Source organism: Artemia sp. Qi Xiang Cuo, chromosome 12 (genome assembly GCF_049724085.1).
Source record: "Artemia sp. Qi Xiang Cuo chromosome 12, ASM4972408v1, whole genome shotgun sequence".
In the NCBI taxonomy this organism is placed as follows: domain Eukaryota; kingdom Metazoa; phylum Arthropoda; class Branchiopoda; order Anostraca; family Artemiidae; genus Artemia; species Artemia sp. Qi Xiang Cuo.
The window spans coordinates 39098757-39125623 of NC_142805.1; the positions used below are offsets into that span (position 1 = coordinate 39098757).

Consider the following 26867-nt stretch of genomic DNA (forward strand, 5'->3'; position numbering starts at 1 on the left):
TGGAACTGCGTGTATGCTGGTTGTCAGTAAGAAATATCTGCAATATCCCAGGTATGACTGAAAGTATTTAATTGAAACAATCAGGGCTACTACTATTACTACTTCTGCTCTTATTATTCAACTAAATCAAAAGAGTCTAATTGTATCCAAGTTGTCAAAGAATATAGATACAATATTTCGGAATGGTAGTAAGTTTTATTTTTCAGGTCAACTTGAGGAGGTATAAAACTAAATCAAACAATACCATGAGTGTCTAAGTTTTCAAAAAGGGTGTATGTTGTTAGAAATTGTTGAATTTTTTTCTCCAATATACAAACAGGAACCAAAACGATGGATTGTTATGGAAAAAAAACACCGGAAAAAGTAAAAATATTATTTTCGCTTTCCATGAAAAAGAAAATAACATAATAAACGAACAGAAAAAAATTCAAAAAACTTTTTCCACAAAATAAGTTTTTCAAAGAAAAGTAAAGAGTTTCATTAAATCAAAAGTGAGCAGAAATAAAGTCAAATAATTTTCCAAGCGTAAAACTACCACAAAGGACCTTTAATAAATAAATGAAACCCTAAGCGGACAGAGACTACGATAAATAACCGAGTAAAATTCAAAGCAAGCAGAAACTAAACTGAGTAGGACTGACCCCCCCCCCCTCATGCCATCTGAAGATCAATACATAATTTGAACTTCACTTTTTAAAAATTATTGTGTATTGACAGAATATAGCCTACTTATACATAATGTCGGGGCTTCCAGCCCCTTTTCTTTCTTTTTTCTGAAAAATGACCTGTTTTACTTTTCGCAATTAAGTTTTCTTAGATTTGTCTATAATATAATTTTCAACTACAAGTCAAAGTCCCGTTGCTAAGCCAGTGGTGTTGCAATAAGTAAACTTTCGGGCTAAAATCTATTTCTGTCTTCCTGGACTTGGCCATCGATAATTGTATTCAAAAAGTGCTTAATTTTGAAGCTCTCATTTATAGGATCGGCCAGGGTCAATCTAGGGTCCACCCATACACAAAGTTCTTTGTACAGAAGTAGTGATTTTGGTTTTAGTCCGTTTTCAGAGTTTTTATACTTCGTTCCTAGACTGCAAAGTCTGTTTTCAGAGCTTACATATATGTGTTCTGTCGGAGTGACCTTTGGAAGAATACAATTGAGTTTTTTTCTCCAACCGTGTAAGATTGTTTTCCCCAAACCCAAGTAGGGTGGGAAAAGAGTTCGCGCGCCGTCATTAGTAAAACGACAGGAGGGTCTCGTTTACCCTCCAAAGAGATAGCTAGAATTACTAATGGTGACACAGGTCGCGGCACCCTTGGCCCAGAGTTTGGCCCTTTTGATCGTTTAATCACGTTACCATACCCTAAAAAACCACCAGTGGCATTGGTGTGACGTTAAAGAAATCAAGTAAATGGTAGCCTCAAGTCATCCAGTACAAACAGTGGTGCCAGCATTGGCCCCAGATATAATTGTGGTACCCGCGGTGGTCCTACATATAACAGTGGGGGCAGCCAGTTAAGAAAATTTACCAGGAGATAGCTAAGAGAATCCGCGTTTTCTAAAAATACGATTCAATTTAGTCTACACAGTAGCCTACTGTGATTACATGTAAAAAAATACGGGTGAAAGACGGAATAAATTAAAATATTACGTAAGTCTGAATGGACGTAGTCTAGTTAGAATAAAATGAAATTTTACAAATCAATACATCACGCAACTGATTAGCTTGCAAAGATAATCGGCTAATTGAGACGTAACAATTTATCACGAGATAATACCTTCTGAAGTACATTTTACTACTTAAAGAAGTTTTTTGATGTTAGCTCAATTTTGAAGAAATGTCGGTTAGTAATAATACAGATATGGAACGAGGAAATATGAAACGAACGGATCCAGAAAATGAATTAAGAGAATATAATGACAGAAGGAATCACAGTAGACCAAGTAGCAGCAACAGTGAAGAATCAAGATCCAGCAGGGGGTCATGAAAAAGTAGAAATGTAGATATAACACGACATATATTAAATTTCATCAAGAAGGAAAGAATAGCGAGAGAGAGAAAAGGAGAAGGCCCGTAGAAAAAGTAGAGAAAGAGAAAAAAAGGCTGGTACCGTGGTACGGAGGCCTTTGAGAGAAAGCTCGTGTGGTAACCCTTACTAAAGCTTGCAAAGCCCGTAAGGGAATGTTAATAAGTGAGAAATTATTATATATTCGTCAGACATTAAATGCTAGGACGGAAATTTATAACTTCTTTGACTATGTGGGAAGCTGAACTGGCCCAAAAAACTGGGAGGCTAATCCTTCTTGTCTAAAAAATGAAATACATAATATTAGAGTTCGGAATGTTAATAATCCGGTAAAATGTGATTCCTCGGAGCATTTTTCTACAAATTAATAGACATGAGAAAGTAACCCATAAAGAACAAATTGGCTGTAGCTCATAGTAAAGGAAATACGGACGAGTTTGTGAAATCACATAGAATAGAAGGAAAATTAAACGAAAAATTGACCAAAATGGTAATTAACTCAGGTTAGTTTAAAAAAAAGAGAATGACCGTGGATTGTAGGTTTAATTGGCATATACTGACATTTTTTCCTTGAAGTTTTGTTATTTTTTTATTTATGAAAGTAAGAAAGGTGAAAACATTTCAAACGTATAATGTTTTCATTTAAGTGCAAATTATGTTCTAGTTTCGAGAAGGCATAGGGGCAGTCAGCTTTACTAGTGTTAGTTTTCGCACGTTTTGAATGTGACTCGGCTATTTCTTGTAATTTCTGTTCGTTTCTAGTTTCATTTATTTTTTAACAGTGATTTGTGGCTGTTTTAATCTTGGAAGATTATTCGACTTTATATTTGCTCATTCTTCGCTTAGTGGAGCTTACTTTTTATTGAAAACTTGCTTTGTGGAAAAAACTTTGTAATTTATTTTCTGTTCGTTATTTATTGACATACTCTTTTTCATGGAAAATTTTAATTTAATTGTATAGCTTCTGAAGTTGAACGGAAAAATAAAACCTGATACCATTCCCAAAAGATTCTATCGATGCTCTTTGACAACGTGGATACACTTACAACGTGGATACTCCAATTTTTTTATTTATTTAAATTATAAAAGCAGAAGTAGTAGTAGTAGTGTCCCCAAAAGTTTCAACTTAATACCCCCAGTCGTTCTCGATATACTTCTGAAGTGTATTATCGGCAACCATAAGAACAATACCTTTTGATTGATTTTAAAGCAATATTTATTTTTAAAGCATAATGGGCCAATTGCATAATTGTGGGGTATTGACATGCCTAATATCCCTAAAGACATAATTGCTGGACCGTTCTACTATGCTGAACAAAATATATGTCTGAAAATTTTGACTGGATGCGTTTAGAAAATGAATGGGCTTGAGAGAAAGCCCGCTTGCCCTTTAATCACTTTTGACTCTTAAAAAGGGCACCAGAACTTTTAATTTTGAATTGAATTACCTCCTTTAAAAGTTTCAATGATAGTGCTAGCTATTATAGAGTAGTAATGCCTATGATATTGCTTTTATACCCTTTTGAAAACCTACATGCATACAGTTTTATCCTTTAACTGAAACTCCTAAACGTTCTCTAAAAGTTTCATCATAATACCTTTAGCGTCATTAGTTAAATTAACAGTAGTGATAGTATTAAAAGTATAAATATAATGCCGTCTGGCTAGTTCAAATCCCCCACAACTTACCCTTAAAGGTCTAAATTAATAATATAAGTTGTTCTTCATATATTTCTTTGTTACCTTTTTGAAAGTCCACATGCTCATATTTTTTTTATTTAGTTCAACATCCGCCTAATTATTCCTTGAAAGCTTCACCTTAATACCCTTAGCTTGCGCAATAGTAATAGTTGAAGCATCATAAATAGCAGTATGCGTATAGCACCTTTGGTTTCTTCAATGTCCCCTTCTACACACGCTGAAAGTTTCAGCTTAATATATACCATCAACCTTTCCTGAAGCATTTCTGATGCGTCCGCTTAAAAACCTGTGTGGGCAAAATGTGTTTGAATTTAGTTCCATACAATATTACTAGTAATAGTATTGAATAGCGGTAGTACTACTAGCAGTAGTAGTATTAACATATTGCCTTTTGGTCAGTAAAACATCCTTTTCATCAGGTCTGGAAAGTTTTAACTTATTGCAATTAGCCATCGCTATGACACTGCTGATATGTCCTTTTGATATCCTGTATATTCATATAATTCTTGGAATTTTCATCTCAATACTTTTAGCCCTACCAGTAGTTGCAATTGAAGAAGTAGTAGTAGTAGTAAATGCAGCAGTTACAGTAGTATTAGCAGTAGTGTGCACAATTTGCCTTTTGGTGAGATGATCTTCCTCTTATATTATTCTCTTAAAGTTTCCCCTTAAAATTTCACCCTAATCAATTCTTGAGATACGCTATTTTGACAATGTGCATCCACATAAAGCGTTTTGATTTAGTTCAAATTTCTCTTAATACTCTAAATACAGTAGTGTGGTAGTAGCAGTGGTGGTACTGGTGATAGGAGTGGTGGTGGTAGTAGTGGTTAAGTAGTATTGATAGCAGGCAAATATTGCCTTTTTGATCATCCTCCTTATCATTTTCTGAATTTTCCAAATTAATATACTCAGTTGTTCCTGTTTTGTACCCTTTTGACAATCCGTATACACAAAACGTATTTTGACTTAGTTCAACTCTCCCCTCAAAATTCTTTGAAAGGCTCACCTGAATATCCTTTGTCTTCTTCGAATGTAAAGTTCAAACATGCATACCCTTCTTAATAACATATACTATGTGTAAACAATGAACGAATTTTCTAACTTACTGACCTTATCCTTAGGACCGTGGGGAGGTTGGCATCCTCAATACTAGATATTTAAACAATGGTGAACAAAATAGCTCTCCTAAAATTTCAATCGGATATTTTTGGAGGAACTGTAGACTTGGGGTAGGGCTGACGTCCCTCCATTCACTTTTGACTCTTAAAAAGGGCACTAAAACTTCCGACATCCAATCAAATGAGCTCCATGCGATCCAAGTTTATGCAACTACCCGTTCCAAAAAAAATTATATGCCCTGGGCACAACTGACAACGCTTGCCCATGGGTTCTGGGGGATTTTGTCCACCCTAAAGACATTGTTGTATGTTTTTTGAACCACTTGTAACAAAATGGCTATCTCACAATTTCCATTAAATGTATTTTGCGAAAAGAGAATGTCTTTTTCCATGGCCCTAGCTACGCTTGCTTGGTAGTTTCGGCCCTAAGTACTCGCAAAGAGACCTTGCTCCACTTGGGCAGTAGCTCAGGACATCTAGCCTCATTATAAGATTAATTAAAATAACTTTTTCTACGAAATAAGTTTTTCAAAGAAAAGTAAAGAACTCCATTAAACAAAAAATGAGCAAAAATAAAGTAAAATAATCAACCAAGCATGAAACTACCACAACTCAACATCAATAAATAAATGAAACAAAAAACGAACAGATATAGCAGTAATTATATAGGTCAACCTCGAAATAAGCAGAAATTAACACTATTTGGGAGCAAAATCCCTATACAGTCCCAAGGCCGAAATAAATTTTGCACTTCTGATTTCTTGAACTATTTTTAATGAAATGGCTACTATAAAAATTTTATCAGATGGGCTTGGGGAAAAAAGGGTGTGTGTGTGTGGGGGGGGGGGCTAGTTGCCCTCGGAAATCTTTTGGCTCTTGAAAATTGAACTAGAACTTTCAATTTCCAATCAAATGAACCCCCTCTGAAGTTTATACGAGTATCCCTTTCATAAGAACCATATACGCCCCCAGGACAACACTTACAACACCTATCCCCCGGGCTCTGGGGGGGGGTGTTTTTGTGATCTAATTTTTGAACAATTTCCAAAACATTGGCTATCTCAAAATTTGTAGCGGAAGGGTTTGGGGAAAAAAGAGCGTGGAGGAAGGGCTAGTTTAACTCTCTTGACTCCTAAAAAGTGAACTAGAACTTTCAATTTCCAATCAAATGAGCCCTCTATGAAGTTTATACGATCATCCCTTTCATAAGAACCATACATGCCCTTAGGGTATAACTTAGAACGCCTTCCCCTGTGCCCTGGGGGGTTCTATTGACACCGGATTTTCTCTTATCCAACCTTTGAACTATTTTTAACAAGATGTCTATCTCAAAATTTTCATCAGATGGGTTGGGGGCAAGCTGCCCTTGGATCTCTTTTGACTATTAAAAGTGAGCTCGAACTTACAATATCCAATCAAATGAGTCCTCTTTGAAGTTTATACGAGCGTCCCTTTTATATGAACAATATATGCCCCATGGCATAACTTAAAACGCCTTCCCCCCGGCCCTGGGGGGTTGTGACGACACAGGAGTTTTTGTTATCTGACTTTTGAGAAATTTTTAACTTGATACCTATCTCAAAGTTTTTATTGGATGCATTTGGGGAAAAAGAGCGTGGGGGAGGGGCTAGTTACCCTCCAATCTCTTTTGACTCTAAAAAAATTAATTAGAACTTTCAATTTCCAATCAAATTAGACCTCTATGAAGTTTATACGATCATCCCTTTCATAAGAACCATACATGCCCTTAGGGCATAACTTAGAACGCCTTCCCCTGTGCCCTGGGGGGTTCCATTGACACCGGATTATTTCTTATCCAACCTTTGAACTATTTTTAACAAGATGTCTATCTCAAAATTTTCATCAGATGGGTTGGGGGCAAGCTGCCCTTGGATCTCTTTTGACTATTAAAAGTGAGCTCGAACTTACAATATCCAATCAAATGAGTCCTCTCTGAAGTTTATACGAGCGTCCCTTTCATATGAACAATATATGCCCCATGGCATAACTTAAAACGCCTTCCCCCGGGCCCTGGGGGGTGGCGACGACACAGGAGTTTTTGTTATCTGACTTTTGAGAAATTTTTAACTTGATACCTATCTCAAAGTTTTTATTGGATGCATTTGGGGAAAAAGAGCGTGGGGGAGGGGCTAGTTGCCCTCCAATCTCTTTTGACTCTAAAAAACTTAATTAGAACTTTCAATTTCCAATCAAATGAGCCATCTCTTAATTTTTTTACCAGCATCCCCTCAATAAGAACCATATATTCCCCCAGAGCATAACTTGCACCACCTGCCCTCGGGCCCTGGGGAGCTGTGTTGACCCCTGAGTTTTCGTTATATGGTCTCTGAACTAAAAAAAATCTCAAAGTTCTTATCGGATGGGCTTGAGGAAAAAAAAGGGTGAATGGGGGGGGGGGGGCTAGGGGCCCTCCAATCTCTTTTAACTCTTAAAAAGTGAACTAGAACTTTCAATTTCCAATCAAATGATCCCTCTTTGAAGTTCATACGAGAATCCCTTCCATTAGACTTATATATGCCACCAGGGCATAACTTAAAACGCCTGTCCCCAGGCCCTTGTGGGTTGTGTCAACACCGGAATTTTTGTTGTATGATCTTCAAAATATTTTTAACAAAATAGGTATTAAATTTTTTATTGGATGCATTTGGGAAAATAGGGTTTAGGGGGGAGGAAGCTGGTTACCCTCCAATATCTTTTTGCGCTTAAAAAATGAACTAGAACTTTCAATTTCCAATCAAATGAGCCCTCTATGAAGTTTATACAAGCATTCATTCCGTAAGAACCATATATGCCCCATGGGCATAACTTATAACCCTTGCCCCTGAAGACTGTGGGGGGAGTGTCCTGCTCAAACATGTCATTTCCATAAATTTCAACTACGTTAAACAAAATGGCTATACCTAAATTTTGATTGAACGTGTCTTGGGAAATGGTGAGCGTGTAAAGAATTTCAGTTGCCTTAGAATCCCTGTCGACTATTAAAAAGAGGACTAGCCATTTAAATTTCCAATCGAATGAACCCTTTCTGAAGTTTCTACGACAACATTGTCAGTACAAATAATTATATGTCCCCAGGGCATAACTTACAACCCTTGCCCTGAGGGCTGTGGGGGAGATTTCATCCTCAAAGATCTATTTTCCAGAACTTAAGACTACGTTTAATAAAATGGTTGTCTCAAAGTTTTGATTGGATGTGTTTGGGGAAAAGGTTGGCGTGAGAGGGGGGTTAGTTGCCTTCAAATCACTTTTGACTATTAAAACGGCCACTAGCCCTTTGAATTTCCAATCGAATGAGCCTTTTTGAAGTTTCTACGATAACGCCTTCTATAGAAACCTTATATGCCCCCAGGGTTTAACTTAAAACCCTTGCTTTGAGGTTTGTGGGGAATGTCCTCCTCAAAAACATATTTTCTATCTGGAAATCATTTACACTGAACAAAATGGCTATCTCAAAATTTTGATTGGATGTGTTTGGGGGAATGATGGGCGTGGGGGGGGGGGCTAGTTGCCCTCCAATTCCTTTCGACTATTAAAAAGGGCACTAGATATTTCAATTTCAAATATAATGAGCCTTTTTTGAAGTTTCTACGACAACGCCTTCTTAAAAAATCTTATATGCCCCCAGGGCATAACTTAAAACCCTTGCCCTGAGGGTTGTGGGGGAGTTTCCTCCCCAAAAATATATTTACTGTCTGGAAATCAACTACGCTGAACAAAATGGCCATCTCAAAATTTTGGCTAGTTGCCCTCCAATCACTTTCAACTATTAAAAAGGGCATTGGCCCTTTGAATTTCCAATCAAATGAGCCTTTTTTGAAGTTTCTACGACAACGCCTTCTATAAAAAGCTTATATGCCCCCCAGGTGTTACTTAAAACCCTTGCCCTTAGGGTTGTGGGGATAGTTTCCTCCTCAAAAACACAATTTCTATCTGGAAATCAACTACGCTGAACAAAATAGTTATCTCAAAATTTTGGTTGGATGTCTTTGGGGAAATGATGGCGTGGGGGGGGGGCTAGTTGTCCTCCAATCCCTTTCGACTATTAAAAAGGGCACTACCCCTTTGAATTTCCAATCGAATGAGACTGTTTTGAAGTTTCTACGACATCGCCTTCGTTTCTATAAGAAACCTTGTATGCCCCCAGGGCAAAATTTACAACCATTGCCCTGAAGGCTGTGGGGGAGTGTCCTCCTCAAAACTATATTTTATATCTGGAAATGAACTACGCTGAACAAAATGGCTATTTCAAAATTTTGATTGGATGTGTTTGGGGAAATGATGGGCGTGGGGGGGCTATTTGCCCTTCAATAACTTTCGACTATTAAAAAGGGCACTAGAACTCTCGATTTTCAATCGAATGAGCCCCCTTTGAAGTTTTTACGACGACCCCTTTCATAAGAAGTGCCTCTGGGAAAAAAATAATAATAAATAATAAAACATTGGAGTCGTGTGGCCTTAACTATAGGCAACGCTACAGCGTTGCCTCTAATAGCTTGGATACACTTACGCTATTTTGATTTGGTGAACTTTTAAGAGCAGGAGTATCCCCGAAAGTTTGAACATAATGCCATCAGTCATTCTTGGGATACTGCTGAAATGCCTTATTGGGAATTAGCATCATCACAGTGCATTTTGATTTAATCTTAAGGCAACATTTAGTTTTTAAACATAATGGGCAAATGGAAGGGTAGGCAAATGGGAGGGTGGGCGTGGGAGGGTGGAAGTGGAAGGGGGATTAGTTGCCCTCCAATACCTTTCGACTATTAAAAAGGGCACTAGGCCTTTCAATTTCCAATCGAATGAGCCCTTTTGGAAACGACAACGCTTTCTATAAACACCTTATATGCCCCCAGGGCATAAATTACAACCCTTGCCCTAAGGTCTGTTAGGGTGGCTGTCATCCTATAAGACCGATTCCAGAACTTTCAACTACGTTAAACAAAACGGCTATCTCAAAATTTTGATTGTATGTGTTTGGGGAAATGGTGGGCGTGAGAGGGGTGTTAGTCGCTCTCCAATCACTTTCAACTATTAAAAATGGACGTAGCCCTTTCGATGTTGTCCACATCGAGAATAAAATGATGGTATTACTTAAAACTTTTGCCTTGGGGACTCTGGGGGTTTCTCATCCTTAAATACATAATTTCCGGAACGTTGAACAAACGTTCAACTACGTTGAACAAAATGGCAGTCTCTAAACTTTGATTGAATGTTTTTGGGGAAATGGTGGGCGTGAGAGGGGTTTAATTACTCTCCAATCACTTTCGATATTAAAAAGGGCAATTTCAATTTCCAATCAAATGAGCCCCTTTTGAAATTTCGACAACAACTTTCTATATAAACCTTATATGCCCCCAGGGCATAACTTAGAACCCATGCACTGAGGGCTCTGATGGGGCTATCATCCCAAAAGAACAAATTTCCATAATTTTCGACTACGTTGAACAAAATGGATAACTCAAAATTTTGATTGGATGTGTTTGGGGAAATAGTGGGCGTGAGAGGGAGGTTATTTGCCCTTCAATCCATTTCGACTATTAAAAGGGCAATAGCCCTTTCAATTTTAAATTGAATGAGCCCTTTTTGATGTTTTTACAACATCGCTTTCTATAAAAACCTTACATGCTCCCAGGGCATAACTTACAACCCTTGCCATGAGGGTTTTTTTGGGGGGGAGGGATGGATTGTCATCCTTAAAGACCTAATTTCCAAAACTTTAAACTACGTTGAAGGAAATGGCGCATCTAAAAATTTTGATTGGATGTGGTTGGGGAAAAGGTGGGCGTGAGAGGGGGGTTAGTTGCCTCCAAATCACTTTCGACTATTAAAAAGGGCACTAGCCCTTTTAATTTCCAATCGAATGAGCCCTTTTTCAAGTTTCTACGACAAAGATTTCAATAAAAACCTTATATGCCCCAGGGCATAGCTTATAACCCTTGCCCTGAAGACTCTGGCTGGAGTGTCCTGCTCAAAGGTATTGTAACCTGAACAAAATGGCTATCAAAAAATTTTGATTGGATATTTTTGGGGAAAAGGTGGGCGTTGAAGGGGTGTTATTTGCCCTCCAATCACTTTCGACTATTAAAAAGGAAACTAGCCATTTCAATTGCCAATCGAATGTGCCCTATTCGAAGTATCTACGACGACACGTTCTATAAAAACCTTACATTCCCCCAGGGCATAACTTACAACCCTTGATCTGAGGGCTGTGGGGGAGTGTCCTTTTCAAAAATATATCTTCTATCTGGAAATCCACAACACTGAACAAAATGGCTATCTATAAAATTTGATTGGATGTGTTCCAATCGAATGAGCCCTTTTCCAAGTTTCTACGACAAAGATTTCAATAAAACATTATATGCCCCCAGGGCATAACTTATAACCCTTTCCCTGAAGACTGTGGGGGGAGTGTCCTGATCAAAGGCATAATTTCCTGAACTTTAACTGCGTGGAACAAAATCGCTATCTCAAAATTTTGATTGGATGTGTTAGGGGAAATAGTGGGCGTGAAAGGGGTGTTAGTTGCCTTCCAATTACTTTCGACTAATAAAAAGGCAACTAGCCATTTCAATTTCTAATCGAATGAGCCCTTTTTGAAGTTTTACGACAACGCGTTCTGTAGAACTTTATATGCCCGCAGGGCATAACTTACAACCCTTGTCCTGAGGGTTTTGAGGGGGTTGTCATCCTCAAAGACCTAATTTACAGAACTTAAAACTACGTTGAATAAAATGGCTATCTCAACATTTTGTTCTTGCAAGAACATTTACTTCCCGCCATCTCCGTTAACTCTCTACGAAGAAGTAGCCACCATATTGTCTTTACCACCAATGCCCGAAAAACAAAAGACCGACCTTCCGGGGGCCTTGCATGTGTTATCAAACGATTAGCTACTCCTTTTTCACCTATCTTATTTCATTCCTCTGATAACATTATGGCAATACGACTTGGTCACCTTGTATTTAGAAATGTATATCTTCCCTGCAATCAGAAACGTCTAGCTTCACTTACTAAGTTTTCTAATGCCTGCTCATCCCTTAAAACTCTGTTATGCAATATTGAAAAGCATGGGTATCGTTGGCTATTGATAGGTAACTTCAATTGTGATGTTCATAGCTCCTCTACTCGTCCCAACTTAGTTTTAGATTCGTTGCCTATTGGTTACCGCATAGTACCCAAAGCTGTTAATTACAGTTATATTTATAATAGTGGTACTGTGACCAATATTGATCATTGTATTTGCTCTGCCCATGTTCCCTGTTCTGTCGTTAATGTTGACGAAGACGAACATGATTTTGACCACCTTCCCCTTTCCCTTACTGTGACATTAACCGCTAATCCATCTAATCATCTTTGTGCTGCTAATAAAAAATGGTGTATGAAACGAGAGTGGAGCAAAGCCAATTGGCCTTTATATATTTCTACCCTAACAGCTCTGTTGTCCTACGTCAAGATCCCTTTTAATCCATTGTGCACGAGTGTTTTTTCGCCACAAGCCAGAGTGCAACTGAATGTTTATTATCTTCACGTAGTTAAGTGCATGAAACAAGCTGAGAATGTAGCTGTTCCCCTTGTCTGGGTTAAACTCAAAACTCGAAGTCCAATTTGAAAAGAAGACCCGGGTGTTAAAGCCGTCAAAAATCGTGCTAAACTCTGGCTTCGCATCTAGATTGGGTGTGGGCGGCCCTTGCGAGGCCAAGTGTTTGATATATAGAGTAAGACAAAAGCGGAATTTAAACGGTATCTTCGTTTTGTTCGATATAATGGTGCTGAGTTCCCTAAAAGTGCAGTACAATGGAAAGAAGTCATTAATACGTCTAAATTTGATTCATTAGGGACTAGTGATGTTATCCCAGATTCGTCTTTGCTTTGGCATTATAAAAATATTTTTTGTAAGATTGAGTATAGTGTTCATTATTATTTTCAGTGCTTAATTTCTAAATTTTTGCCAACTAAAGTTTTGCAACGTCATGTTATTCCTGTCTCAACTAAAAGTATTGTTAATTGTATGCTTAAACTTAAGTCTAAATCCAGTGATCTTGATGGGATTAGCGCTCACCATTTACGTTGTGATTGTCCGGCACTAGTCGCTCAGCTCCAGTTACTTTTTCAGTTCTGGTTATGTTTGTCAATGGTACCTGATTCCTTCCTTTACGGAACGGTCTCTTCGATTCTTAAACGCGGAAGAGACCCTTTTGATTGCAGTTCATATAGGCCCATCACTGTTGCTTGCAATATTAGTAAGGTTTTTGAATATGTTTTGCTCCCATATATTATTGAACAAACTGCGAAAGACTCTAACCAATTTGGATTTCAACCTCGTATTGGGTGTCAACATGCGCATAAGGTTTTAGCTTCAACTCTTTATGATGCCCAGTCTAAAGGTTATGAATTACATATTTGTGCTTTGGATTTATCTAAAGCCTTCGATAGTATTTGCCATGCACAAATGTGGCAATCTTTGTCAGAGTTTGGAGTCAACCCTTCTGTCATACATGTACTTAAATTTTGGTATAATGATTCGTTTCTTGGTTTAAAATCTGGTAGAGGGTACTGCGGTAAACCAGTTCAATCTGGAGTACGACAGGGTGGGGTGCTATCACCTTATCTATTTAATGCTTGCATTCAAAATGTGTTGTTAGGAATCAAGCCTTCGTATTTTTATAATTTATCTGATGTGTCTTATATTGCGTATGCGGACGACCTGCTAGTTTTAAGCCGAACCAAGTCTATTTTGGCATTATCAGTGCAACGTATTTCTATGATGTTTCAGGATGTTGGTCTGATTTTGAATTTTGATAAATGCGAATATTTAGTTTTCAATCCCAAATCATCTGCTCATAATTTGTCCTGTGGATCCTCAGTAATTCGCAATGTTGCGAGTTTACGGTGGTTAGGAATTAGTATTTGTTCTACACTCACTTTTTTGCGACTTCAAGTTTTGAGTGATGTAAAAGAAAAGTTGAAGATCGGATATGCGAAAATTGTACCTAACCGTGGAAAATATTCACGCCGAGCTTTAGCTAAAATGTATTCCACATATTGTGACCATTCTGTCTTGTTTTTAAGTGGAATGTATTTGTTAATGAATAAGAATGATTTGCGCCAGATTCGTATCACTTATTTTAGATATTGCGAATTTTTATTGTACCTTCCCACTTCATATCGTAATACACGTATTATTGAGAAGCATGGTGCTACCGACATTATCCAATCGTTTGAATTGCTTAGTAATAATTTAACAAGACATGCCTTTGTGTCCCTGGGCCCAAACCATAATATTATCCGTGTGTTTTTGTCAGTGATTAAGGTTTAAGTTATATATGTATCTGTGTATTTGATTTTTTTTCCTTTTCAGTGTAATTTAGTCGGCTTGTTTTGTATACAAGTGGGTTATAAATAAACTATTATTATTATTATTATTATTGGCGCTTTGCTGAAAACTATATGGGTCTTGAACAGTCTTGGAAAGTATAAACAACATCAATTTGAATATTCGATTTATAATGATATTAATTGTTGAAAGATCCATGAGTTTAAGAATTTATTTCACTCTAATTGTATTTTCATTTTCAATGCTGTAAGAACTGGAAAAGAAAGTATTTGTAATATAATCTGTTTTCAGCTAAGCGCCAATGACGCAGTAGGCTTTTGGTTTTTATTTACAGTTAGGAAAGGAGGCAGTATCGAAACATTTGTTTGCTGGGAAACTATATTCGTCTTTAACAACTTTAAAAAGAACTAATAAATTAAACTGAACAACTAAGGCAAAATGATATTCATTGCTCAAAGCTCATCAGTTCAAAATGTTACTATAATTTTAATGTTTATTTTCAATATTAAGTACAAAAGAAAATATTCGTCCTAAAATTGGTTTTCAGTAAAGCGCCAGTGACGCAGTAGGTTTTAGACTTTTACATTGAGAGAAGGAGGTGATATCCAAACTCTTATTTGTGGTGATTTTTGTTTGTTTCAAGCTTGATTTGCATATTCAATTTAAGTTTTACTCGTTTTAAAATTTGTTTATTAATTTACAATAATATGTATTGTATGTTCGTTTGCATTGATTGTTTATTTAATTTCTGTTCGTTTTAAGTTTCATTTATACTTCAATAGGAAAATATTTTTTTTCGTTTTAAGCTTGATATTCATATTCAGTCTAAGCATTACTCGCTTTAAGATCTGTTTATTCATTTATATTATTACTTGTTGTATGTTTTTGCTATTATTGTTTATTTAATTTCTGTTCGTTTTGGGTTTCATTTATTCCCTAATAGTAATTTCTGATGGTTTTGAGTTTGAATTTGAAAAGATATTTTTATCTGATGAGCTTAAGTTTAAAATGGCCTTTACTTTTCTTTGAAAAACTGATTTTTCGGAAAGTTTTTTTTTAATCAATAACATCAAGGAGATAATCACTTTAATAACTTACCTATGGAAGAATAAAACTAGCAATAAAATTAGATCGCTGTCAGCGTAATCTGGCTTTTTCTCAATGCCAAGAATTCGAGGACCCCAAAATGGACTGTTCAATTTGGCAACTTCATTCCAAGGAAAAATGTCAAATTGAAAAATACACTTGATAAAAACAGCAGTCTAAAACAAGAAGAAAACAATTATTGAAATAAGAACAAGAAAGTTAGAGCAGTGGCTTGAAGTAAAGACTATTGAAGTATTTGTTAAGCTTGTTCAAAGTTCATCAAAATTGTCTATATCATGATTGTAAATGTTCAAAATTTCAAAAAGGAAACTGAAAAACTAAATTTTAAAATCAAATATTATAACGCGGAAAAATAAAGGCCAAATTCCCATGGAGTGAACGTTTTACATTGTCTATCGATTTGAAATTATCGAAAAACATGTATTGAACTGCTCATTTTCAAAGGTAGTGATGCAACGAGGTTGTGCGTTCGTTCTTGATAGATTAAGTAGTTCATAAGAAATGTGTATGTGAACGCTTAATTCAGCCAATTATTTCAAAGCTTCATTTAACTAAGTTGATTTAATTGATGCCTGAAAAAATATGTACAGCAATGTGCAATCACGTATCAACTGTTATTTAGAATTACCAGTGGGCCATTTTGCAGGTGGAGAAAGGAATGTCCCTGATGCATCAGAAATTTCTTTTTTACGCCCAAACTTTCTAAGCCTCATTGAGCATTCAGATAAATCACATTAGTGTCTGGGATGGGAAAAGTTATACATTAATCTCTAATACCCTTATACCAACTACCTTCTATACCAACATCTATATTCAGGTAATTTAACTTCAATATAGATACAACCTAGTGATAACTCTCTTCTTAATACAGGAATATATTTTCTTTTCATTAAAAAAAAAAACTACTTCATATATTTTTATATAATATGTGGAATATTTATATAAAAAACGAAATATTTTCACATATTTTTTAAATATGAAAGATTTCGTAGGAACGAACAGTCCTTGCTGTCGCATATCTTCTAACCACATATTTCATTTTTTTAGTTTTGTTTATCATCACTTCATGTATTTTTTCAATGCCCTTTACCTTAGCTGCTCGGATTGGTCTTGTCACATTTGATGGTCTAGGGTGTTCATTATGAATTACCATTTCTTAGGTTGTCCTCTTGATCTTGTCTAATTTGATGGCTCCGTTTGTTCTTTTTCAGCTATCGTCAATTTACGTTATTGTACTCTGGATGTTTTGAAGCTGCATAAACGCCGTCTTTGTTCTTAAATTTCATTTTTGATTTATTCTGATCTTCGTTGCCACATATCTTGTTACCAAATATTTTTTTGTTCTTTACTTTCGGTTTTGGCTCGTTGTAATTGTCATGTTCATGAGTATTGTAACCCCAATTTTCGCTGTTCTTGATTTTGTTTTATCATTAGTTCAGATATTTTTTAATGTCCTTTGCCTTAGCAGCTTAGATGGATCCTGTTACATTTAGCAGCCTAAGTTTTTCACTTTTACCCATCGTAAATTTAGATTTCTCAGGTCGTCCTCTTTATCTTGTTTCATTTGAGGGTTCAGTTTGTTCATTTTCAGCAATTGTTAATTTAAGTTTTCGTACTCTAGGCATCATGAAACTGCTAAAACCACCTTTTATCAATAGACTCATTCTAATTGGTATTCTATACTTAGTTTTGTTTCTTGTGTAAGTTCACATACGGTCATAGACTTTAAAATTGATACAACCACTCCTGAGGTAAAAATGACGTATTTATGCTCTTGAAATATGGTCATAAATGTGATGTTTTCGAGTATGGAGAATTTTGGAGCCGTTTTTGAAAAAAAATTATGCATAAGCGCACATACAAATATTGCTGGTTTAAAGATGTAATATTTAAAGAGATACGATTGGTACCCTCTATATAAACATGCACGCTAGAAGAGTAAAAAAAAGAAAAAAAAAAACAGGACAAGAACTACACAAGAACAACATTATTATTCTCATTCAGCAATATACGAAAAAAAAGACAAAAAGAAATATTTTACTCGTAATAGAAAATATATATTAAGCAAATAGAGAAATAAGCCTTACTTTAACATAAAACATAAGAGTAATCCAAAATGTTTTTGAAGGTCTAGGGTTAGATAAGCTTCCCCAGATCAGCACAATTAACGGCAATGGAAGGGACAGAATACTCGCTGACTTAATTTGATACCAAAATGTCGTTAAAAAGACCAAAATTTCACTCTGAGATACAACTAAATACCTGGAATGATAAAAATCCCTTTAAAAAACAAAAATAATAACAAAAAAACTAAGAAGAATAATAGGAGCTCACTGATAGATTGTCTCAAGTCTTAGAAAAAGGTGTACAAACAGAGCCAGAAGAAAGAATAGCCGGGGGTAATCTATAGGTATATTTTACTGGATGGTCATATAAGGGGCCATTTTTATTTTTAAACAAAAAACCTAACTGACTTAATATTCTGATTTAATAAAAAGAAGAGACACTATGCAGTTTACACTTAAGTTGTCGGGTATTTTTTTTTTTTTTACAAAGCATATTACTGCATAAGCCCCTTACATTGCGCAAAAATTTATCTTGTAGTAACGTTCAAACCTCTACCAAATATCTCATTTTAACCAAATCACATTAGTGAAGTCTTACTTCTTATACGGTAGAATCTTCTGTTTCATTGAGAGCTCCAATTTGACATTCGATTCTGCTAAAGTACCACTCATCACTTTAGAAAATGGCCTATTTTTTGAAGGCCATGGATGATGCACGGAAAAATCACCAACTTACAAACGTTAGCAAGTCCTTGCACACGGCTGCAGCAAGGGGAAAATGAACACTTTCATGATCTTGCTTCTAAAATGAGTACCATAACTGTTGGTCGCACAATAACAACTTCCTCACATACCAACTAGTTATATTAATTTGAAAAGAACTCTACAAGTTTCATTAGAGCCCTTTTGCCATAGATCTAGTCTCACAAATTATAAGTACTTTCCTTTGAATTCAAGTCGTAGACTTTCAAATCATGTTAACAAACTGTAAGTAAGGAGCAACATGGCTCAATATTAACCGAACCTCTAAAAAACGGAATGTAATATCAATAAATATATCAAAAGAATCAGCTTATTATGCTGATTCCAAATATATAAGATTCATAAAGCTTATAAAAAGCTAGAAGTCTGAGAAATTTGCCTGATTTTCGCCTGAAGCCCACTGTCTCCGTTCATCCAATAGAGCCTTTATAATTCCTAAATGCGTTTCTAGTGCTGCCCAGCTATATCCCATTTACAAAATCATTATTCAATGGAACAAAACACCCTCCAGTGTTGAACTAGCCACAAGTTCCTGGAAGCTGTATAAAAATGTAACAAAACTTGATAATATAATTTAATCTTTCAATTTTTAACCAATTTTATTTAATTACCCATGTTTTATTCTTCTATCTTTTTTTTCTTTTTTTTTCAGTGTTATTTTAATTTTTTTTTCTTTGGTCCTTAACAAGTTCTCTTCTAGGACCTTTATTGTTATTGATGTTTGTTTGTGTTATTTTTTATTCGAATAAATTGAATTGAATTGAATTGAGAAAGGAGGAAACATCCCTAAAAGTCGAGAAATCTTAATGGAAATTGACCATCAGATTCAGTGCATCTGAGAACCCTGCTGTAGAGGTTTCAAGCTCCTATCTGTAAAAATGTGGAATTTTGTATTTTTTTTTGTCAGAAGAATATGACGGATGTTTGTTTATTTGCTGTTTTTTATTTGGACGGAAATTGAAAGTTCTAGTGTCCTTTTTAAGTGGACAAAAAGATTGGAGGGCAACTGTTCGCCCCCCAAGTCCCTTTTCCCCAAGATCATTCTATGAAAGTTTTGAGATAGCCATTTTATCTAGCATAGTTGAAAAGTCCCAAAAATTATACCTCTAGAGAAAACCTGACCCCTCCCCCAGCCCCTGAGGATAGGTCTTTAAGCTAATTAAATAAATAAAAACTAGTTTTTTTTTTAAACTGAAAGTAAGGATTGACGTTAAAACTTAAAACGAACAGAAATTATTTCATATTTGAAAGGGGCAGTACCCTCCTCAACGCCTCGCTCTTTACGCTAAATTTTTTTATTGTTAAAAAAAAAATAGAGTTGTGAGAAAGTCAAACTTGAGCGTAACGAGCGAGGCGTTGAGAGGAACAGCTCCTTTCATATTCGGAACAATTTCTGTTCGTTTTAGCTTTAACGTCGCTCCTTACGTCAGTTAAAAAACTTGGTTTTTATTTAATTTTTGAACGTTTTTGAGTTAATGCAGGTATTGATTCTGGCTCACCGTACATTAATAATTAAAACAAAATTTGCATATTAATTTTACTTTTATTTGGTTAGATGACTTTCTCGAAAGTTCTTTAATTTTATTTACGAACGTTTTTATTAATAATAAATATACGAAACTTACGAATTAACTTACGTAACGAACTTCTATATTCATATATTTTTAATACGCATATTAGGGAGTTCGCCCTCTAGTTAATACCTCGCTCTTTACTCTAAAGTTCAAAAATGACCTCTTAATCACAAAGGCCGTTAATTAAGAATAAATAGCTCTTGTGAAAGTTCTTATGTACTATAATGCTGGGAAATCCGGCGCCCCCTTCACAGCAATTTCCCTTCCCCCATGAAAACCCCCTCCATGGAAAGATCCTACCACATAATCACCCCCCCCCACCCCACGACCCGAAAAAATCCCCCTGAAAACGTCTGTATACTTCCCAATAACTAATACTAAGGCCTGTTTTTTCACTCATCAATGTGCTAAGATCCTACATCTTTTGTCAGGAAACGCTTAAAAGTGAAATCTTTGAACAAATATCTTACATCTTTGGTCGTTTTTGTGCAAACGTATTTCATCATTCTGCTCTGATCAGCCGTCTGAGAACAATGGTGTGTAGACCATCAAAGTTCTCTCATCATTGTTCTATATGACAAAACAGTGGCGGTCTTCACAATTTTTGGTAACATCAGTGAACTGTAAGATCTTAGAACAAAGATGAGTTAAAAAACGATAATCTTTGCAGAAAGATGTAAGATCTTAGTGCTAAAAAACGGGCCTTATATGTTAACATTGGGTAAAGTTCATAACTTTCAGACCTCCCCTCGGGGACTTTAGGGGATTAAGTCATCCTAAAAGACATAGTTATCATATTTTGGCTTGAAACTTCTATAGTAGGGTTCTCTGATACGCTGAATCTGAAAGTTTGATTTTCATTAAGGTTCTATAACTTTCGGGGGTGTTTTCCCCTTTTTTCGAAAATCAGCCAAATTTTCTCAGGAGCGTAAATGAAACTTATACATTTGACTTCAGCATTAAAATCTGATCCTTTTGATGTATCTATTGGTATCAAAATCCCTTTTTTAGAGTTTCAGTTACTATTGAGCCGGGTCGCTCCTTACTTTCTGTCTGACTGTCTAAAAATTTCCCCCATTGTTTACGTGTAATGTTTGTTATTGGGAAGTATACAGACTTTTCTCGGAGGACGGATGATTTTTTGCTTGGGATGGGTTTCCATGGGGATAATTTTCAGTCAATAGAGAAGTTCAAGGGAGTTTATACTTGGGAGATTTGACAAAATTCGTATACGAAATTTTTTTTATTTGTCTGACTTTATACTTACCTATTCACTTTTACATGTGGAGATATTCCAAGGGTATTTTCCGAGGGAAATTTTCTGCGTGTTTGGCTTTTCAGAAAATAACATCCACGGGAGGGGGGAGGATGATTCTGCAGTGATCGGTAAAACGATTAGAACATAAAGTCTTTTTCAAATGAAAGTATGCTAAAGAGAATTTTTCAGGCTGAATCTTTTACAATAAATTTTACGAAAAGGGGAGGATTTTCGGGTAGGATGTAATTGTCTGGAAGAAATCTTACGGAGGGGGGGGGGCGTATTTTATGTAGGAGGAACTTTTCAAGGAGGAGTTTCCCGTGAGGGAAGGGAATATTTCACGTAGGTTGAGCCAGATTTACCGGCGTTACATGAAAACGATCAGTAATTAGATGAAAACAACAATTTTTTCCAACTGAAAGTAGGGAATAAAACTGAATAAAACTCAGAATGAATAAAACTCAACACAAACAAAATTTATCCCGTGTATGAAGGGGTTTCTCCCTCTTCAACATCTTGCTCTTTACGCTAAAGTTTGGGTGTTTTTCCCGATTTTTTAAAAACGACTCCTGAAACACCAGGGCTGTTTAATTTGAATAGGAATCACTTTTAAAAGTGCTAAAAACTTCAACGAGAACGGGTTAACCTCTTCATATAGGGAATAATTTCTGTTTGTTTTGTGATTTAATGTTGCTCCTTACTTTCAATGGAAAAAAGTTGTTTTTCTCATTTAATTAGAATATAGACCCTCAGTTTCCATTTGAAGAAATTTGATCAAGAATTTGATTTTGGCGTCTTGAGCACGTACTGTAAGACAACGTGAAGGAGTTTGCAGACTCAAATCTCTTTTCAATTTGTGTTTTATTTCATTTTCAGCCTTTCGTTGGTATGATAAAGCTATCATGCCTAATGTTTTCTGCAAAGTTAAGTTGTAATCTTTACAATATTTTTCAATCAAAGTTATAACCTTTTCAAGTTGTCTTTATTTACTTATATATATATATATATATATATATATATATATATATATATATATATATATATATATATATATATATATATATATATATATATATATATATATATATATATATATATATATATATATATATATATATATATATATATATATATATATATATATATATATATATAAATATATATATATATATATATATATATATATATATATATATATATATATATATATATATATATATATATATATATATATATATATGTTAGTGTTATGTTAGTGTTAAGTGTTAGTAGAATGCACGTAATGCATTAGGCAGAATCTCTACCCCCTTTCACAGAGAGTTAGCAGCCAGTCGGTAGTCACCTGGTGTTACGCATCACTGTACGCTTAAGTGTGTCCACGCTTCATTGCCTCGAATGGATAACGACGGTTATACGACTCCTGCCCGTAAAGAATTCAGACGGTTTTACGATTCATCTTCCTAATGAGTTTGGTTGGTGTCAGGCACAATTAAAAAGGCATCGTATGGATTTTGGTGGCTTTACGCTTCATTGAACAAAGTTATAATGAATTTGTTTGGTGTCACACATCATTGCACATGCGTCATTTGGATTTTGGTGGTTCTATGCTTCACTGCAAAAAAGTCGTATTGATACTACAACCACTATACAAAAACGGACAAGGCGGTTCTAATGGTGTACTAAAGGATCAATGAACTCTGTGCAAACTCGGTGATGGCGATTCACTAAGGCCCTCCTGAGGATCAATGAACTCTGAGGACTCGTTAAACTTAAATTGCGTAAGAAACTCTACGTTTCATTTGCATGCAATAGATAACGGGGGTTTTGTACTTCACTGCGTCGTATGGATAAGAGTCACGCATCGTTTTACCAAGCCGTAATAAATACACCGTGTCTAAGCTTCATTGGACACAGTTCATCGGCGGCTAAGTACTCTATTGGAAACAATAAATTGTTACGTAAGTACTATTGCGAAACAAAAGCAATGATTTCAGAAAATTTGACTGTCGTAGGATTCAAACCACAGGCTTCCATGCATAAAGGGATGACGCACTAGCCAACTGAGCTAATAAGCTGATGTATATAAATTTTTCTACGAAATACATTCTTAGTTATAGATTAATGAACATTCCCTTTCCCCAATGAGTAGGCTGGGTTAGGTATTTTTTTAAAAACTTTTTTGAACTTACTTTTTGAACTTAGTTTTTTTGTGACATTTTCTTAAACTTTATTTTATTTAATTAAGTTTTTTGTTGTGACTTAGTGTTATTTAACTTAGTTTTTTTGTGAATAGTTTTTTAACTTAGTTTATTTTACATAGTCTTTTTTGTTTCCCAGTTTTTTAACATATTTTTACTCAGTTTTTTACGTAGATTTTTTTTTATAAACTTGTTTTTTAATTAGTTTCTTTTAACTTGATCTTTTCACTTTTTTGCAACATAGATACTTATTATATTAGTTTTTTAACTTAGTTTTTCTAACTTAGTTTTCTTATTTATTTTTTTTTTTACTTAGATTTTTAACTTAGTTTTCTTACTTAGTTTTTTTTAACTCATTTGTTTTACTTATTTTTTTCTGACAGCTTTTTAACTGTTTTTTTGGTTATTTTTTTAGCTTATTTTTTGAGACAGTTTTTTAGCTTGTTTTTCTTACTTAGTTTTTTACTTATTATCCTTACATGTTATTTTATGACATAGTTTTTTGACATGTCTATTTCTACTTAATTTTTTTTAACTTAGTTTTTTAATTAGTTCTTTTAAGTTAGTTTTTTACTTAGTTTTTTAAACTTATTTTTTGGCTTAGTTTTTTTCTTAGTTTTTTAACTTAGTTTTTTTTACTTAGTTTTTTTTAACTTAGTTTTTTAACTTAGTTTTTGAACTTAGTTTATTTACTTAGTTTTTTTTATTTTATTAGTTTTTCTTACTTGTTCTTTTGAAACTTATTTTTTTAACTTATTTGTTTTAACTTAGTTTTTTACTTAGTTTTTTTTAACTTAGTTTTTTACTTAGTTTTTTAAACTTATTTTTAACTTTTTGCTTAGTTTTTATAACTTAGTTTTTTTTAACTTAGTTTCCTAGCTTAATTTTTTTCACTCAGTTTTTTAACTTAGTTTCTTAAATTAGTTTTTATTTAACTTGATTATTACTTCTTGTTTTTGAAATTCATTTTTAACTGTTATTTTAGTATTTTTATCTCAGTAGGTTTTTTAACTTAGTTTTTTAGCTTAGTTTTTGTGTAACTTATTTTCTTACTTAGTTTATTTTTACTTAGTTTTAATTGTTTTTCAAGTTATTTTTTAACTTAATTATTTTAATTTTTTTTAATTTAATTTTTTTTACTTTTTTTGTTAATTTATTAAATAACATCGCATATACTTGTGAAAAAAAGTGGTCAGTATATTTTGAAATATGAAATGAAAATTGTTTATGTATGCTGGTCGTGATTTTGTTTATTTTGGTTAAAGATGAACAAAATATTATGTGTGTGTTAGTTTGTTTGTAATCAATAGTCTGATAGTCAGTTTAAAATGATTGAAGCGGAAAAACATCTCATGAAGTCGTGCTACTTTGGAAAAATGGTTGAATGTTAATGACCAATTTCAAAGATTGTCGGTGTGCAAGAGCATCTTCAGTCAAAGTATTATCGATAATATAATGAAACAGACTCTCCAAACATGAAATATTGTATGATTTCCAACAAAAGTAATCAAATCGGATATGTTTCATGCAAATGAATCCGAAGTGTAAATGGTCCACAAGCTACTTGAGACATACTTTTTGAGCATGGGACATCGTTTGAGATATGAACGTACATTTTTTTTCAAAATTGAACTTTTCCTATTGCTGTGCCATTGATCTGCCCCAAATGATTTTAAGCAAATACTCCTCTATCTCTAGGGAGCCAACAGACGAACACCTTAAGCGGGATACTTGAGCTAAAAGAATACTTTTAGTTACTGTTAGGTTTACATCTTTTAAGCTAGGTTAGTTTGGGTTAAGTTGGGGCGCCAAAACTTGTATAATATTACCAGAATCTTACATGATATTATCCAAACCATGCAAGTTATTAACAGAATCTTGTGTGATACCAGCAAAATCTTAGTTGAGATTAATAAAGATTTTCTGATACCATCAAAATTCACCTGGTATTATCAAACATTTGTCATTTTTTTAAAGCAACGGAAAAGAGTCTTATTTTGCTTAACAACATTTAAGAAATGTTTTTTCGTAATGACACTTCACGTAAGACAAAATATTAGTCAGCTTTTCTTTTTCAATGTACAGGAAAGGTTTTTTTCTTATCAAGATTCACATAATATTTTCATATTAATTGAAATTAATTAAATTAGATTGAAAAATATTGAGTATTAATTGAGTATTAATTCAAAAATTTAGAAGTTCAAAAAAAACTAAGTTAAAAAACCTAAGTTAAAAAAGCTCAGAAAAAAACTAAGTAAAAAAGGTAAAAAATAAGTAAAAATAAACTAAGTAAAAACTAAATAAATAAATAAGTTAAAAAGCTAAATTAAAAAAATAAAGATAAAAAGACTAAGTAAGAAAAACAAAGTTAAAAAACAAATTTAAAAATAAGTTCCATAAAACTAAATAAAAAACTACAGAAAATAAGTAAAAAGAAGTAAGTTAAAAATAACTAAGTAAAAAAATAAGTAAAAAAAAACTAAGTTAAAGACTAAGTTAAAAAAACTAAACAAAACAAAAAGTGAAAAAATATTTAGTCAAAACAAAATTAGTTTTAGAAAAACTAAGTACAAAAAGTGAAAAAAAGTAAGTTAAAAAAAGTAAGTTAAAACCTATGTCACAAGAAAACTAAGTAAAAACATTAAGTTAAACAGAAAATAAAAAAACTAGGTTAAACAAACTGTGTCACAAAAAACTAAGTAAAAAACTAAGCTAAGAAACAAAGTTACAAGACTAATTAAAAAATAAAACTGAGTAAAAAACTAAGTCAAAAGAAAACTAAGCTTAAAGAACTAAGTTAAAAAAAGTTTATAACTGAGCCCAAAAAAACTAAGTTAAAAAAACAAGTTAAGAAGACCTATTTAAGAAAACAAGTTAAGAAAAACTAAGTAAAAAAGTATATTAAAAAATAATGTCACAAAAAATAAGTAAAAAAATAAGTTGAAAAATATGTCATCAAAAAAAGTTAAGAAAGAGCTAAGTCACAAAAAAACGAAGTTAAATTAAAACTAAGTTAAAAAAAATTAAAAAACAACCGTCACAAAAGAATAAGTTAAAAAAACAAAGTTCAAAACAAAGTTTCAGAAGAAACTACCTAACCTAAACGACTCATTATGGAGAGGCAATGTTCATTAATCTATAACTTGAATGTATTGCTAAGAACAATTTATATCCATCGGCTTGTTTGGAGCTACCACCTAATTCATTACGTGCATTCTACTTAGTGTTTTAGGGTTAAATAGAGATACTAATTTGTCACTTTAGTTAAGTTTCTTCTATGCTTTCAGGTTTTAACGGTGCACCTTATGCGTAAGTTTTAGACATTAAACTTGATAAGGTGTCTTACCAGCCAAAGAGCTGGCTCGAATTTTTATGTAATAAATGATCTGTGAAAAGTGTTACAGTCTGGTCTTACAGTAAAGCAATAACAGTAATAAACATCTTGAGATACGCGTCCCAAGATTCTATTCCTTTTACCACAGGACGAGCTTGATCCTCCAGAGCTGTTGATATCAAGAATACATGAAAAGAATCCTAAAAAAAGAACTAAAGTGTTCCTACTTTCGATACAGAAAAATACATTTCTACAAGCTTAAGGATTTTCACTTTCTATAATAAATGGTTTAATGGAAGAGTTGGAGATTTCAGCTTATGACGAAACTGAATTGCAACTTGTCATCGAATAAATAAAAAAATATGT

At 34.1% G+C, this 26867-nt stretch overlaps 1 protein-coding gene across 2 annotated transcripts in view; it reads right to left on the reverse strand.

Moving 5' to 3' along the window:
- Nucleotides 1-26867, reverse strand: part of LOC148946099 (piezo-type mechanosensitive ion channel component-like) — a 277609-nt gene that overhangs the window by 117809 nt on the left and 132933 nt on the right. For both annotated transcript variants that reach the window (XM_089097773.1, XM_089097772.1), the window contains 2 exons: nucleotides 17397-17571; nucleotides 15301-15464 (listed from right to left, as the gene is read on the reverse strand). In XM_089097773.1, coding sequence (XP_088953899.1) covers nucleotides 15301-15464; nucleotides 17397-17571 — 339 coding nt within the window. The remainder of the gene's footprint in view (nucleotides 1-15300; nucleotides 15465-17396; nucleotides 17572-26867) is intronic.